Source organism: Macrosteles quadrilineatus, unplaced genomic scaffold (genome assembly GCF_028750875.1).
Source record: "Macrosteles quadrilineatus isolate MER2022 unplaced genomic scaffold, UCM_ALF_1.0 Scaffold_1__1_contigs__length_201487025, whole genome shotgun sequence".
Lineage (NCBI taxonomy): Eukaryota > Metazoa > Arthropoda > Insecta > Hemiptera > Cicadellidae > Macrosteles > Macrosteles quadrilineatus.
In genome coordinates, this window is record NW_026542594.1 from 89,318,839 (window position 1) to 89,336,275 (window position 17,437).

The following is a 17,437-nucleotide window of genomic DNA, read 5'->3' on the forward strand; positions in this document are numbered from 1 at the left end:
AATGCTATTGAACATCACAGAATCAAATTGTTTAGTTGAAACAGCTGTCAAGATTCCTTAATTCCATTGAAATATGAGTACTCATCAGGTTAACATGGGAAACTTCAGAGCCACGGGGGCGGAGCCCTTTTGACCAATCTGCACCAAACTTCACAGAAACCATCCTTGAATAAAGCTTAATAATGCCTGAAAGTTTCATTGCAATCTGTCAAGTGGTTTCGGAGTCTATAACGTCCATAGTTGGGAAAGTTAGTCAACATTTCTAACTAGTTAGAAGTTAAAAGTTAGTCCCATAAAAAGTAACTGATAGAAGTTACTAGTTAGTTAGTTTAAAAAGTAACTGATAGAAGTTATTAGTTAGTTGAAAAACTAACTGATAGAAAATAAAGTTAGTTTTTGACATTTGTAGAGGATAGCTGTTTGTTGGACGGTTGTTTTAAAGGATTTCATATGTAATGAAATAATGACACATCTTGGTTAATAATTATTGTGTTTTAATTCAATATTAATTAAACATCGTCACATTTGCGTTACATGTAATGTAAAAACATTCATTACTACAACAAAATTTACTTTAAATGCCTATTAAACTTTAAAATAAGTTGTTTTTCAAAATTGGTGTCGCTGATTCTTCCTCGTCTGTTACTCTGTTAGTGATGACTAGGCTTGCCGCTCTGAACAGGCGTTCGCAGTGAACAAAGGTGTTTTTTTTTTGTAGATTTATATTTGTTATAATGTATTTGTTTCATGACTAGTGAATATTTTGTTGGTAAATTTATAACTAAATAATGATTTACACAGTTTGCCGTGAGTGAATACTGAAGCGATGTCAGTGTCGTAGTCAGGTACACATCGGCAACGTCGCAGATTCGCACGTGCTCCCACGGCTGGGAAATACAGTACCTATCGTACAAACACCAGGCGGCCCGCCACCAGTCACGGGAGAAATTTTTGTCTACAAATATAAATCTGTTTAAAAACCACCTTTGTATAAAATCTGTCATATTGGTGTTATTTCTTGTATCACGGCAAACACGATAGTATTTTGAACGAAAATTTTCAGTGTCTTATTAACGATGTTAGCATACGTTTTAAAAATTAACAGCAGCATAAAAACTTTAAAATGCATGGAAATGTTAACAATGAACCTACCAATAAGCCATAAAAATTTCAGAAAGATTGGCTGAGTTGTTTGTTTACAAATAAATTTCAAACTTCAGTGTTAGTGCAGAGTTTCTTAAAAACCGGTACTTTTTAGGAACTTTCAACTATATACATTTTTCTGGTAAACGGAAATTTTTTTAATTGACACCACGTAAAATTTATTTAAACCAGCTTATATTTAAATTTTTGTTTCAACAAAATCGGATAATTCATCTCAGATATATTTAGGCTCAAACTCAAGTGCACATGTTTATTTCCCCGACAAAGGTGATACAAAAACTTGTCATCACTCTGTTTTCAATAGTTCAAAAGACAAAAACAAATAGTGATCATCTCACCTTTCCTGACATAAACATTACTTTCGATACACAAACATAAGTTACAACTGAAGTTCCCGGTTAGGTAAAAACACAGTTTGTTGATGTTCAATTAGCAAAATTTTACACTAAAATTTTGTTGTACAACAATTAATGGACAGCATTTAATGTATTACGAAATATCAGATATTTTTTAAAGTCTGATGAAGTAGTTTTTCCATTGTGATAAAATTATAGTTTACTACTAAATTTAAAAGTGACCTATTTGTGGCGAGATAAAGTTTAAAAGAGCATGGGAAACACATTGAGAAATACACTATAACTGTACTAAAAAATAAAAATTATATTCATTAAAAAATATATAGGCCTATTCCACTTCAAGTTAAAAACGAGACCATTATACTTTTTCTCCACTTACCTCGAAGTACTTATTACAGATGCTTTAATCATTTTTGTTTTGGGTAAAAACACAATAAACATTTTAACGCGTTACCACCCTTTTAATTTTTTCAACTTGTTGAAATATGTCACTCAAGATTGGTCACTTGATATCACACTCGCCCGCCATTGCAAACAAATATTAATAACACATTACATATTTGTACTACATATTAATATGCGTACAATCACCCCCCCCCCCACCACCCTCCCCTATATTCTCTATCTCTCTCTTTCAATACCCTCTTCCTCCCCCATTTTCTCTTTCACTCTCTCTCTCTCTCTCTCTCACACACTCCTACCCCCACATTCTCTCTCTCTCTTTCAATACCCCTCTTCCTCCCCCATTTTCTCTTTCACTCTCTCTCTCTCTCTCTCTCTCTCTCTCTCTCTCTCTCTCCTATGAACCGGGGAACACAAAAAAACCATCACTAATGAATTGTATGTAGTTTTTCAGGTTTCAGTTTGACCTACACTACACCAAAGAAAAGTTTTTTGAAAAGATTTTTATATTTACATTAATTGCAAATCAAGATGTCGGCTGATCAATTGAGAACATTGAAGGAGGATGAGGCTAGGAGAGAAGAAGCCAGAAAGGCTGAAGAGGACAGGATAGCAGCGGAAAAGGAGTTCCTGGAAAAACATGAGAAGGAGAGGAGGTTGAGTAGCTCCAGGGGGTCCGCGTCTGCGTTGGGAGGAGGCTATCGCTCGGGGACCAGCAGTATGGCGGAGTCGGAGTCCGAGGCGGAGAAGCAAAAGAAGAGGAATAGAAGCCCTGAGGAAAAGAAGAAAGAGAAAAGGAGGAAAGCCAGGAAGACTGAGGATTTGGAATCGGATGAGGAAGAAAAGGTCGAGGATGAAGATGACCCGTTAGTTTGCTTGAGTTTGGTACTGGATAAGATGAAGGGATGGTTCAAACAGCCAACCATCATAAAAATGGTGACAAAGCCTCAGACAGAAAAGTTTGGAAGGTACTTGAACCGGTTCCAGGAAGAGCTGATTAGGGCAAGAGAGGATAGAGTCCGGATTGAAACGAGGTTGGAAGAACGAAGAGAGTTTTTAAAGATCGTGGGCTCCACCGTGCGACATGAAATGGACAATCTGAAGGACAAGGTTGTTCCAGGCGCGGCTGGAGTGAGCTACTCAGCAGTGCTGAAGAAAGATACCCCAATGGTTCCAAGGGTAACTGGAATGAAAGGACCCGTAGTCCAAGCACCGAAACAAATTATAGTGCGGCATGACACCTTGGAGACTGAAGAAGTGACTAAAACCTTGAAAAAGTTAGTACGGCCTTCTGAGATCGGCTTGAAAGTTAAGAGGCTAATAAATATCAAGAATGGTGTGATTATTGAAGCAGAAAATGAGGATGGAGTGCAAAATCTCATGAAGCAAAAGACGTTGAAAGAGGCAGGGTTGAAAGTAGAGCGTCCGGAGAAGAAAAAACCTTTCATCATGATTTATGATGTTAGTGCTAAACTGACGGAAGATGAGGTCAAGGAGGAGATTTTCTCCCGAAACATGGGGGAGAGCCAAATTGTTGAGGCGGATTTCAAGCAGGAGTTTGCTGTAAGACATAGGTATAAGGATTTAAGATCGACAGGGAAAAGGTGTCATGTTGTGGTGGAATGTTCTGTACGGGTGAGGAACTGGCTAAGAAGGAAAGAGCGGATCTTCGTAGAATGGCAATGTTGTCGGGTGAAAGACTATGTGGATGTTGCTAGGTGTTTTAAGTGTCAGAAGTTTGGACATGTGGCAAAGCACTGTAAGAGTGAAACCCCTGCTTGCTCCCACTGTGCTGGGGAGCACGACTATAAGGACTGCACCAACAAGGGTAAGAAGGAAAAGGTTAGATGTATAAACTGCGTAAGAGATAAGAAGGAAAATAGCAAGCATGAAGCTGGGTCAAGGAAGTGTCCGGCCTATGAGAAGGCAGTCAGACGGCAAAATGAAAAAATAGATTATGGATTGTAGAATTGGGCAATGGAATCTAGGGAGAGGTAAAGTTGCTACAGATGAAGCACTCAGAAGATGTATAGAAGAAAAATTAGATGTCCTTCTTGTCCAAGAGCCATACGCGGTAGGGAGAAAGGTGAAGATAGCTGGTTGCAGAGTATTTCATGACAGGAGCGGAAGAGAAGATATTTGGAGTGCAGTTATTGTGATGAATGATACCATTGGCGCCATAATGGTTGCTCAGGAAACAAGTGGAACGTGTATTAGTGTTAGGTTAGAGCAGAATGGAAAGTCAATGCACGTGATCAGTCTTTATTGTAGGCCGTCGGAACCCATTGAAGGTCACTTGGCATGGTTAGCTGATATAATAAGGAAGAAAGGAAATAAAGAAGTTGTTTGCGGAGGGGATTTAAATGCAAAATCGGGACTGTGGCTCAGTGGTTCAACGGATGAGAGAGGGTCGAAGGTGGAAGATGTTGTAATTGCTTGGGATCTGCACGTGATGAACAAATTTAGTAGATGGACGACTTTTGAGAACACGCAGGGAGGAAAATCGAACATTGATGTGACGATTACGACGAGGGATCTTACAGGAAGAATAGAGGATTGGATGGTTCATGAAGAGACGCTTAGTGATCATAGGCTTATAACAATGAAATTGCGAAGGGATCAAGTTAATCGGAGACATGAGAATGAACAGAGACAAGGGTCATACTGCTTAAGGAATGTAAATTGGGCAAGATTTGATGAAGCCTTACAAAGAGGTATACAAGCGATGGATATTGAAATGGCTACAGCGGAAGTTCACGCGGAAAAGATTACGGAAATGACGTGCAATCTGATGGAGGAGCAGTTTCCAAAAGCGAAAGTTGGAACAAAGAAGGTGTACTGGTGGACAGAGGAGCTAAATGAATTACGAGTGAAGATGAGAAGGAAAAGTAGGATCTGGAATAGGACAGGAAGGGAAGATGATAGGAGAGCGTTTGTTAGGTCAAGAACAGATTACGTCTGGGGAATCAGGAAGCAAAAGAAGAAGATGTGGGAAAAGCTAATTGCGGAGGAAGAGGGCGACCCGTGGGGAAAGGTCTATAAGATTGCTGCAGAGAAGCTGAAAAAGGATACTGTGCTGGTTAGCCTGGAAAAAGAAGACGGCACAATGACGGAGACAGTGCAAGAGACCCTAGAGAGAATGATACAAGGATTGCTGCCAGATGATAGGGAAGAGGAGGATACAGAGGAACAATCAAGAATCAGAAGTAGGATGACTGATGAAAGCACTGGAACAGATGAGGAAGATTTCACTGAAGGAGAGCTAAATGCATGCGTTGCACTGCTGAAGGATAGGAAAGCGCCGGGAATGGATGGAATAAAGAACGAAGTAGTAAAGAGAATGTTTGGAAGGATCAAGGGGACGCTGTTGAACCTGTACAACAAGATGCTGAGAGAAGGCAGGTATCCTGATGTGTGGAAAAAAGGAATCGTCAAAGTTTTTCTAAAGAGCGAGGAAAAGGACCCAAGTAAGGTAAAATCGTACAGGCCAGTAACCCTCTTACCTGTCTTAGGAAAGGTAGGCGAAAGATTAATAGTGAAAAGGATGAAAGAATGGATGGATAGGGAAAATAGGGCAAATCCACTGCAATATGGATTCACGGAAAGTGTTGGAACTGTAGTCGCACTTCTGGATATGAGAAGAGAAGTAGAAGAGACGGATGAAAAGTACGTAATAGGCTTGTTCCTGGATATTTCTGGAACCTTCAACTCCGCCTGGTGGCCAGAGATTCTGAGAGTTTTGAGGAGATGGAGATGTCCGAACAACATCTACCGATTGGTAAGGGACTACTTCCGAGGCAGAACCGTGACACTAAGAGCTGGCAACGGAGAGGTGAACAAGAACATCACTAAAGGATGCCCCCAAGGGTCTGTGGTGGGCCCTCTGTTGTGGAACATCCTGTTCGATGGGTTTTTGCGGCTGCCTTTCGAGGAAGGTATCTCCGCGAGAGCCTATGCGGATGACGGACTGCTTTTGGTGAAGTCGAACACAAGCCCTGATCTCATGAGGAAGGCATCAAGAGCCTTGGAACTGGTCACTAGGTGGGGGGAAGACAGGAAGATGACGTTTTCGAGGGAAAAGACAGTGATGGTGCTCCTGAAAGGAAGGTTGGTTGAAAGATTCATCCGTGTTGACATGGGAGACGTGACAATTCGGTGTTCAAATGAGACAAAGTACTTAGGAGTTGCAGTAAGAAATGGATTGAAATTTGCAGGACATTATGAGCAAGTAATCGACAAGACTATGAAGGCATTCAGAAAGTTAAAAGGACTGGCCAAGGCAAACAACGGCATGAGATGCGAGAACTTGAGAAGATTGTACATCGGTGCGCTTGACCCAATGATGCTGTACGGCTGCGAGATGTGGGGCCAACGAATGAGGGGACGAGGTGAGAAGTCTAAGTTGATGAGTCTGCAGAGAAAACTGTTGTTGGGTGTGATCAAGGGCTACAGCACGATATCCCACGAAGCTGTCCGAGTGATTGCCGGGGTCATCCCGCTTGACTTGATGGTTGAAGAAAGGATTAAGAGAAGAAGGGACAAAGAAGAAGGTATCGACATCAAGGATAGCATGAGGATCCGAAGAGAAGAAACACTTGTTGACTGGCAGAGACGGTGGGAGTCTAGCACAAAAGGAAGGGAAACCTTTGCGTTCGTTCCGGATGTGAGGTTCAGAAAGAAAGTCCATTGGGAAACCGATCACTACACGACACAGTTCGTCAGCGGACACGGCAACTTCAAGGCAAAGCTGAAAAGTTTCAACCTCGTCGATGACGATCATTGCACTCATTGCGGAGAGCTGGAGACATCGCAGCACGTACTGATGGAGTGCCCATTCTATGAAGAAGAAAGAAGCGACATGAGGGAATTCCTCCAACAAAAGACATGGGATTGGGTGAAGATCAACTTCTTGAGAACCAAAGAATCTGCGCTGGAGTTTGCCAGAATGTGCCGAAGGATAGGGAAGAAAAAGCATGAATTTGAAAATGCAGGAAGACAGGCTGGAATTTGAAAAGAAAAATGTTAGGAAAGAAAGATAAATTTAAGAAGATTGGAAAGAAAGAAGAAAAAAATTGATGACCCTAGTACAGAGGGTACTAGGTGAGGGGAGAGGTGTTGGTTAGGCACAGAATGTGCCTGGAAGGACATGGATTGAAGCTGACAGCAGGAAGAGGAATCCGAAGATATTTCAGGAAAGCGGCCTGGTGAATAAGTCTCTGACTTAAACCAGGGGTGGTGGAGGGACAGCTGGGCTTCGGCCAAACACCTCTCTCTCTCTCTCTCTCTCTCTCTCTCTCTCTCTCTCTCTCTCTCTTTCATTCTCTCTTTCTTTTTTTTAAATAACCCCTCCATACATATTAAGTACATATTACATATTAATCTACTCCTACTTAATTAAAACTGTTCACCTTAATAACTTATGTATTTAAAATATTTTACTATCACTAAAATATATATAACGACAAGACAACTAAGAAACTAACAAAACATTAACACCTGTCACGATCGGATAATGAACATCGACTGAAGTGAAGACATTGCTTTGACACTTGAGATTACAGTACATATCAATTGCCAAACAAACATTCCCCCTTCCCACCCTTCGGTGCTTGGGGTATTGTTATTGGCTGCCATTGGCTCGCCCCCCGGGTCCGCTGCATACCAAAGCGACTGGACTTTGACTTTCTCTTTCCCCACTCCCCACGTTGTTTGTCACAAGGGCGCTGACCCCTCACGTACGCACGCAACCCTCACTGAACACGTAAAATAAATAACCCACAGGAAATACTTTCGCCTGACCAGAAAAGCTAACGATTTAAAACTAGCGAATATATTATCTATTCGTTGTCTATTAAACTAACTGAGTAGAAGTTATTTCCAGCTCTTTTTAAAAACTAACGAATAAAATAGAAGTTAGCCAAAAAAAACAAACGAATAGCGCTATTCGTTAGAATTTCTATTCGTTATTCCCAAGTATGCCAAATATATATATATATATATATATATATATATATTTATTTATTTATATGAAAAATAGTTTATTTATTTATATATATATATATATATACAAACTTCCTCTTATAGATATAGATATATAAATATTGTAGTATAATCACAAAATAAAACAAAATAGTTAAAGAAAGAACATTTTAATCTTTATGCCATCTCAACTTTAACTCAAATCATCACAATAAAATCATAAACCATATGCTTTCAACAAGACAATAAAATAAAGACTATTTAACATATGATCCAATATCACACTTCTTCCTCTTCAGATAAAGCTCCACTTCTCTTACGTAGTTGGTCTGCGTGTTTTCGCTTCAGAAGTCCACCTACAAGAACTTGGTAGGAAAGCTCACCAGTTCAGCCGGCACCTATTTCTCTCTGCACCCAGACTTCTTCCCCCTCTGAAAATTCCCTATGTCTACTTTTACCATTGTGATACTGTTTTTGTTTGAAAGCTGATTCTGTTATCACGTCTTTAACCGTGGGCTTTAAATTGTCCAATGGAGATCGAAGTCTTTTGCCGAAAAACAGTTCTGAAGGAGGTTTGCTCGTGGACTTTTGTGGCGTGTTTCTGTATGCAAACAATAGCTTCGCCAACTTTTGTGTTTGATCTTGCCTGTCACTCTTACTGGACAAATATCTCGATTTGAAGGTTTTGATGAACCGTTCAACATGGCCATTCGTCTTCGGATGATAAGGTGTACTGCAGACATGTTTGATTGTGTTATCCTTACAAAACTTCCCAAAGACCTCTGCAGTAAACTGTGTCCCATTGTCCGTGACAATCATGCTAGGAACTCCATAGCAAGAAAACCATTCCCGTAGCTTGTTCACTGTACTAGCAGCCGTAATCGATCTAACCATTTATATCTCTGGCCATTTAGAAAACGCATCTACGCCAACTAACCAATACCACCCATCAAATGGTCCAGCATAGTCCAAGTGTAAACGTTACCATGGACCATCTGGTACATTCCACGAGTACAGAGGTACCTCTGGTTCCCTCGGACGGTTCATCTGACACCCATTACAAGTCTTCACATACTTCTCTATATCTTCGTCAATCTTGCTCCACCACACATAGTACCTTGATAGACTCATCATAGCTTCAACTCCGGGATGTCCTTGATGTAAAACACGTAGTGTTTTACACAAGCAAGTGCTTCCCTATCAATTGACGAGTATCGCTTTTCCGATTCCTGCAAAGTACGCAAAGCAAAGGCAACTGGTCTTTCTACACCATCGTGATCTGTTTGAAGAATGATTGCTGCTACACCTACCTCTGAAGTATCGCAGGATACTGTTATGGGTAAATCATCTTGGTAAGGAACAACTGTTGCATCTTCCGCTATCAGATTGCGTGCTCTGTCAAAGTCATCTTGTTCTTCTTGATTCCACACCCAGGAAGTCTTAGAACTTGTTAATCGATGTAATCTTGAACAAATGCCATGAAGATGAGGGATGAACTTCTCATAATAATTAATGGCTCCCAAAAACGCTCGCAGCTCTTTCATGTTTGTTGGTGTCTTGGCTTCCTTTAATGCCTTTACTTTATCTTCCTTGGGATGTATTCCATCTTGATCAATCTTATGCCCCAAATAGTAGACACTGTTTCGACCTAATTGACATTTTTCCTTCTTTGCCTTTATCCCTGCAGCTTCAAGACGTTTCAACACTGTCCTGACATTGCTCAGGTGCTCTTCTTTGGTTCTTCCACTGACTATAATATCATTATGTTCACCCCAACCAAAGGGATATCACTAAGTAGATTTTCCATGAAACGCTGAAATTTTGCAGGAGCATTAGTTAAGCCAAATGTTAGGCGTTTGTAGCGGAAATAACCCAAGTGAGTAGTTATTATTAAGTAGTTTCGATCTTCCTCAGCAACTTCTAACTGTAAATACGCATCTTTCAAATCAATTACAGTAAGTAATCGGCCTTGAGCAATTTTGTTTGTCAAATCAGCAAAAGTAGGCATCTGATATACTTCAGGCACAATCGCCTTGTTCACGGTAACCCGGAAATCTCCACAAATCCTAACCCCAGATTATTGCTGTTTCACTCGGATCAACCTTTTCTAAGACTCCGCACTCAATAAGTCGGTTCAGCTCATTCTCCACGGAAGTTTTCAAAGGAAATGGTACCGTCCTCTTCTGGCTTTTAGTGCAATTGGTTGAAAATCCTCCCTTACATGTATTCTAGCCTTTACTCCTTCAATTTTACCCAACCCATCCGAGAAAACCCCATCGAATTCCTTTACTAGTGCTTGAGCTTCCTCTTCAGTTATCTTTCCTTCCTCATTTGTTACATCGTTTGATTTAACAGTAACTTCAGGTGGAAGTTTCATTCCAAATGATACCATCCACAGAAGTCCAAACAATGGAATATCATCTTTTTCCATTACTGCTGCTGGTAACTTCCTTGTCACCCCATTCAAACACACTGACACATAGCATTTGCCCAAACATGCTAAAGGTGTTTGACCATAGCCTGTCAACCCAGAGAGAGGTTTAACCAGGGGCTTGCCAAGTTTCTTCCATAATGTTTGTCCAATTGTAGAAATTCTAGCACCCGAATCAAATTCCATAAGGCAGGGCAGTCCATTAACATTCACTCTTATTGAGGTGCGTGGAGTTCTATTTGAAACCTTGTTAAGAGCATGAAGATCAGATTCCACCTCATCTGAACTGTGCTCTCCATCGGCAAACTTAGTGTCAATTTTACTGACAAACTTCCTTTTGCACACCCTAGCATAACGTCCTAACTTATGGTTTTTAGACACTCCTGGCCTTTTGCTGGACATTTCTCCTTGACACAACTATATCTGCCACAGTTCTCTATCTATTCCCTTGACCAGTTGACTGTCGCTTCTTAACAAAACATACACTCGATGTAGAACTGGTACTCACCTCGTTTCTGGCATGCTCCGTGGACCTGGCCAGCTGAAACACTCTCTCTGCCGTGACTACGCTGCCACCGGTCTCTACACCGTCCGGCCAACGATGCCTTACTTTGACTTCAAATTGTTCATTGAATAACTCAAAACGGGCAGCAAAAATAGTTTGGTTTGGACCATAAAGTGTAAAGAATGCAGTCTTCATTTCTTCATAAGAACAAGAATCAAGGTTCTTGGGGATGAAATAATTTTTTTCCATTTTCTGGAGTGGTTCACTTCCCACATAAGCAGAAGTAAGTCTTTTCTGGCTTCCTTACTACGCTCATCTGAACCCCCCAATCCTTTCACCCGACAAACACGTTAAAAATGTTCAATATACTCTTCTGCTGTTTCTTCACATTTGTATTTCTCAAAGACAAACTTCTCCATTTTCCTGTCCAATTCACTGTGATCAACTATCCTATCACTCTTCTGCTTCTTACTAGACATCCTCGTTGCCAGTGTAGTATAATCACACATTAAAACAAAATAGTTAGAGAAAGAACATTTTTATCTTTATGCCATCTCAACACTAACTCAAATCATCACAATAAAAACATAAACAAACCTAAACCATATGCTTTCAACAAGACAATAAAATAAAGACTAATTAACATATGATCCAATATCACAAATATATATATATATATATATTTTTGAACGGATGGTGTTTTTGGCCTCTGGGGACCTCAAAACAAAAAAATAAACTGGTCCCGGGTCCAGGTCTTACCATGAGACCTACGGTAATAGCTTATTCCCTATATGGGAAATTCACTAAAAAGGAACATGTGTTGTGAACAGAGTTGTGTGAGCCAGTCACAGAATGCGCTAGTGTCTAAAATGATATTTTCTACCTTATTTAGCCTTATTGCTGTCCAACTTGATGGGTCATAACAGTTGCTAAGGCTCACAATAAATCATTCCATTAGTTTGACTTGATAAATAGTAAGTGCATTCGATAGAAATTACTAATTTGGATCAGCACAATCTGGCTCACATCAAACGGTGATTTTGATTTGAAAACTGGCTACAAATTTAACGTGGGGAGGGGATGGAATGTCTAGTTGTAATATTGCATGGCCAGTCTAGAATGAGAAGTGGCACAATTTCAATGTACTATTGCAAGGAGTGACTGTCCTTAGTGAAAAATATGCCAGTACAAATACAGTAGAACCTCGCTACTTCGAATTTCAGAGGAAAGACAATATATTTCGAACTATGGGAACTTTGAAATATAGAGAGTTTCATTTATAGAATGTGAATGAATAAAATTTTAATTATGGAGGTCCCAGTTTTAAGTGTAGAGAGTTTGAGAGAATAGAAACTAGTGAATGCATTGTGGGAACACCAATAAGAGTGTCAGTTCATGTTTCAACAGGCATATTTTTGTCCTGAATTCGAATTACAGAGGCTTACGGTAACACAGTTCAAATTGTGGAGGCTGACTTCGAATTTTGGAGGTTACAGTTTGAACTACGGCAACAAAATTCGAATTTTAGAGGCTTGAGTATGTGCAAATTCTAATTGTAGAGGCTGCATTAAGAGTAAAAATAATTTTGAATTATCGGTTTACAATCAATATATTTATATATTTTGCATTTATACTCACAGATAATAGTTTGAATACAGCCGCATCACTAGGTTGGCAACCAAACAACACAATTTGTTAACAATACAAATCAGCTGAGTTTGCTCATTGGGTGGTGTTATACTAAGCGGACTCAGATTAATCAGCTCTTTTGATATGCGACAATATATAATTACAGTATTATAAGATGATGGTTGTTGTATATATATATTTTTTTTATTTACCTGAAACAGTCAAATTGAGGATGTTGTATTGTTTTGAGTCAGGTTCATTCCACAGTTCAAATCTCCATCTCTTAACCTCCTCTTTTCCGTACATACCTGAAAAAAAAAAAGAAAAAAAAAAAACAACATAATACTACAGTGTTTTAGCAAATTTCCCTATATAGGGAAGTAGCTATTTGTAGGTGGCATGGTAAGACCTGGAGCCGGACTGATATGCTTTTTCATTTTAATGTCCCTAGGGGCCAAAAACACTATTCCTTAAAATTTTATATATATACAGGGTGGTCCACGAAGAGGTTTAAACGTTTGATTTTATATTTCTTGCCCATTTAACAACCGATCATTTTGAAACTTTACACAATTTATAAAGTAGGTTTTAAAAACATTACGGGAAAATTTCAACTCCCTAACCCTTGTAGAAACAAAATGGCCGCATATTGAAAAGTTTACCAATGTGCTTGCTATAAAAAAACTTTCTTGAGTTATTATCTAATTTGTTTACAACATTGGAGATTTAACTGTGTGTGACTTCTTTTTATGGGGTTACTTGAAGGAACAAGCTTATACCCGTAGCAATTTTATCCATAAGAATAACATGCTCTATAAACCCCTATTTCCAAAGTCCGATCATGCTGGTTCGCAAACTCGTTTGAATAAACGTAGGTTTACACGTTTGTACCAAATTTTAAAAAAATGGATAATTTTTGCTCGAGTAATCGTGCTAACGGACACATATATATGAATTTGAACGGATGGTGTTTTTGGCCTCTAGGGACCTCAAAACGAAAAAGTAAATTGGTCCTGGGTCCAGGTCTTACCATGAGTACTACGGTAATAGCTTATTTCCTATATGGGAAACTCACTAAAATTAACCAATAATTTTTCAAAAAAATTCTTTTACAAAATATAATAAATTAGTTTTTTACAAAATTATCATACTAATATTATAAATGTTAATGTTTGTATGTTTGAAGTTCAATCGCGCATTGACTACTGGTGGGATTGGGTTGAAATGTGGTATGATAAATTGATGATAGCACACATTCTCGATTAACATATAGACATATTCTTATCTCAAAAATCCTTTTGGACTCCGCCCCTTATAGACCAGTCAGTAGAGGTTGATTGCAACAAACGGTGGGGTAGTAAATATTATTATTGGAACTTATCTCTCTGTTATTTCGTATCTCAACCGCTATTATCTTGAAATGGTCCGTATATTTTCTCTGCACTCTATTCTCAAACCCAGCAATAAGGTTTTTTGGTTCTTTGGTCACGGCCCAAGTTTCTGAACCGTACAGTAATACTGGGATAATGGCAGGCCCGTTTTTGACCCTGTCAGCGCCCTAGGCACAAATAATAGTAGCTCCCCTTTGCAATATACATAACAGGATGTCCACAAATCGGGAAAACTGGGAAATCCGTGAATTATGAGTGAGTTTTTTAAACCGGGAATTATGCATTAAATTTGTATTTTCTACCTGGAATTTTCATTTTTCCGTGATTGCGCATAACAACAGACCGCCATGATGATATCTACAAAGCCACGAGGGATGATCAGAATATTGCCGCGATCACGGAAAACCATGATAATGCCCACGCGACCGCGGGAAACAGCAAGAATTTGCCCACGATCGCCGAAGACGATAATGATCTCCACACAACTGCGGGAAATTATTAACATTTTGCCGCAATCGCGGGAGGCGATTAGGATGTTTTCACGACCGCTGAAGATGATTACGATGGTTACAGGACTGCGGGAGATACAATAATAATAGGCCGATGAGAGGGATGTAGAATTATGCCACGATCGTGCAAGACGATGATAATGTCCACATGACCACGGGAAAAAATCAGAATTTTTCCATTGACGGAAGACGATGATCTCCACATGGTTGCGGGAGATGATTACCATTTTGCCCCAATGGCGGGACGCGATTACTATGTTCAAACGATCACTGGGAACAATATAAAGATGTTTTCAGGGCCGTGAGGGGTGATCAGATTTATATTGCGATCGCGCAAGAATATGTAATGTCCGTCCACTCGATCGCAGGAAAATATCAAAATTTTGACTTATTTGCGGAAGACGGTAGGCCTAATGATCTCCAAAAGAGCGTGGGAGATTAATACTATTTTGCTGCAATCGCAGGAGGCGATTACTATGTCTACATGACCGCGGGTGACAACTTAATGATGTCTTTACGGCCGCGAGTGTTGATCAGAATTTGCCCACGATCGCGCAAGGCGATGATAATGTCCACACGACCACGGTAAAAGATAAGAATTTTGCCTCATTCACGGTAGACGATGACAATCTCCTCACGACCGCGGAATATGTTCATATATTGCCGCGATCATGGAAGACGATAATTATTTCTACACGACCTCGGAAAATAGTCAGAATTTTGCCGCAATCGCGGGAGACGATTACGATGTCTACAAGGCCGCGAGGGATCATCAGAAGTTTACCGCGATTGCATGCAAATACAACCACAATTTTTTTATTTTCCAATTTTTTGGCGCCCCCAAAAAAAGCCAATTGCCTCGCGCCCTAGGCACGTGCCTACCGTGCCTATTTGGTAAATCGGCCCTGGATAATGGTGTGGTAAGAATCGAATTTGGTTTCTGCTGGCACCCTGCAGCTTATTGGACAGTTTTCTAGATACCTACCACACCAATTGACATTTGCTTTACCAACCAAACACTTTGTCTATGCCGAGATATTTTTGACATTAAATAAATCGTCCATACCTTCTATCCTTTATAGGCGAGGTGAGGTGTAGGTACAGTTGAGTATACATGAAAGGAGTCAGAGTTTTTGACTTTTTATTTTGGTAATGGGGGCCTAGGTGTGTGTAAAAACCCATGTCGTCGCCTCCAGGGATGGTCGACAACTTAGGGGTGGGGGCGAAAAGTTGCGATAAACGTTAATCAGTAAACCACTTTTAACTCCCTTGTTATTGAACGTAAGTAGATTTTTTTTAACTGACTTTTGATTTTGGTAATGGGGGCCTAGGTGAGTGTAAAAGCCATGCCGTTGCCTCCAGGGGTGTTCGACAACTTAGAGGTGGGGGCGCAAACATAAGTAAAAGATTCTTTTAAATTGACTTAACTTTAAACAGACAACTAACATTCGATGGAGTTCAAGCAGCTGTGGAAAACAGTCCTCATAGGCCCGCCCGAAAACAAGCATCTGCTTTGAACATGTCCGACCGCTCGGTTACACTAATTTGGAGGTAGCCAAAACATTGTCAGAATAACCTCTCCCGTGTGTAAGGCCTCCTTGCGCTCTCATCGTCTTCATGACAACTTGTTCAATCGATTGATCAGTCCATATACCAAACCAAAATTTCATAGATCGTCTTAAGGTGAAGTTCTCTCCCACAGTGAACTTGTGGAATTCGATTGGGTTGGGTCCATAACTTGTTCTAACTTAAACATGTCTTGTAGATAGGGGTGTGCCCTTTTAGCATAAAAGAAGTGGCCCGCTGCGTGGAAGAATGGTAATGTCTTCCGAACTGAATCAAAATGGAGCTTCTAGTTGCCAGTATGCTCTGTTCAAACAACTGTTTGAGAAGGGTTATCATGCGAAAATATTGCACCCATAATTTCGCAGTAGACCCCTTACATTCAATTGTGCACAAGGCTTGGCTGAATATTGCAGCTATACCCTGCAGGCAGTCATTATCTGAGCAGGCAATGAGTATTGCTGTTCGTTAACAAGTGTGTTGATTTCATAATCGGTAAGCTCAATTGTTTCCCAAATTAAGGAAACCAACGCAGAATGCAGCAACAAGTGAGCACGCACAACTTGAGGATAAGGATACCCCCTCATGATTTTCTCTACGCTATTCTCAGCATAGATGATTTGATAACAATTGCTGCAGACCATCTGTAATTCATGGTGGATCTCTAAACAGTTGAGGCACTAATTAAAGTTAAATAATTCCTTAATAATTCCTTAAATCAATTTTCAATTACATACCTAGAAATAAAACATAAACAATGTTGTACCATAGACTAAGCAACGTTTAATCTATAGTTGTACTCACTTACTAAATGTTGGGCAAGTTCTATGATAAAATTCTGCCACAATATAATAGTATTTGGGTTAGAGTCAAGATCACTGAAGAGATTGCCTGGGTTGCCCATCAGTTCAAACCCTGGTCTCATTCTATGAAGTCTCATCCACAACAGCAGGTCGTCCAACAAACTGTAGTCATACAATGGGACACTTTTGTCTCTGAAAAACAAAATAATTTTTGTTAGGCATAACAGAAACTTAGATGGGGTTACACTTACAAATTTCTACTAAAAGAATTTTGTATTTATTAGCAAAGCCAAGGAGGATAAATGAATGCTGAACCACACTTCACTTTTAAAAAACCGGTACTGCCAGTTGTTACTGTTCATTATTTTACAATTAACAAAAATGAGTAAGGTCTGCTTCAGACACATTTCCCCAAATTAAACAAGTTGTTTTACAGCAAACTATCTTTACACTTAAGCACTGGATTCTGGTTATTATTTGTTTGAATAACCAACACAATTGATGACAAAAAAACTTTTCAACATAGTGGGTGTTCTACTATTTATCCATTTATAATTATTTGATTTAAAAAGATAGGCATGTGGCCTGATATAAAAATTAATTACTTGAGCAAATGATTGACTCTTGTATTAAGCTTCACTCTCTGTGTGTGTGCAGGCTTCATTTGCTAGTTTATTTTAAAAAAGATAACTAAACACTTTAGTT

At 39.7% G+C, this 17,437-nt stretch overlaps 1 protein-coding gene across 1 annotated transcript in view; it reads right to left on the bottom strand.

Moving 5' to 3' along the window:
• LOC128985646 (alpha-L-iduronidase) overlaps window positions 1-17,437 on the bottom strand; it is a 126,387-nt gene that overhangs the window by 62,332 nt on the left and 46,618 nt on the right. The window contains exons 4-5 of the mRNA XM_054405430.1: window positions 16,734-16,924; window positions 12,679-12,774 (exon numbers count right to left, since the gene is read on the bottom strand). Coding sequence (XP_054261405.1) covers window positions 12,679-12,774; window positions 16,734-16,924 — 287 coding nt within the window. The remainder of the gene's footprint in view (window positions 1-12,678; window positions 12,775-16,733; window positions 16,925-17,437) is intronic.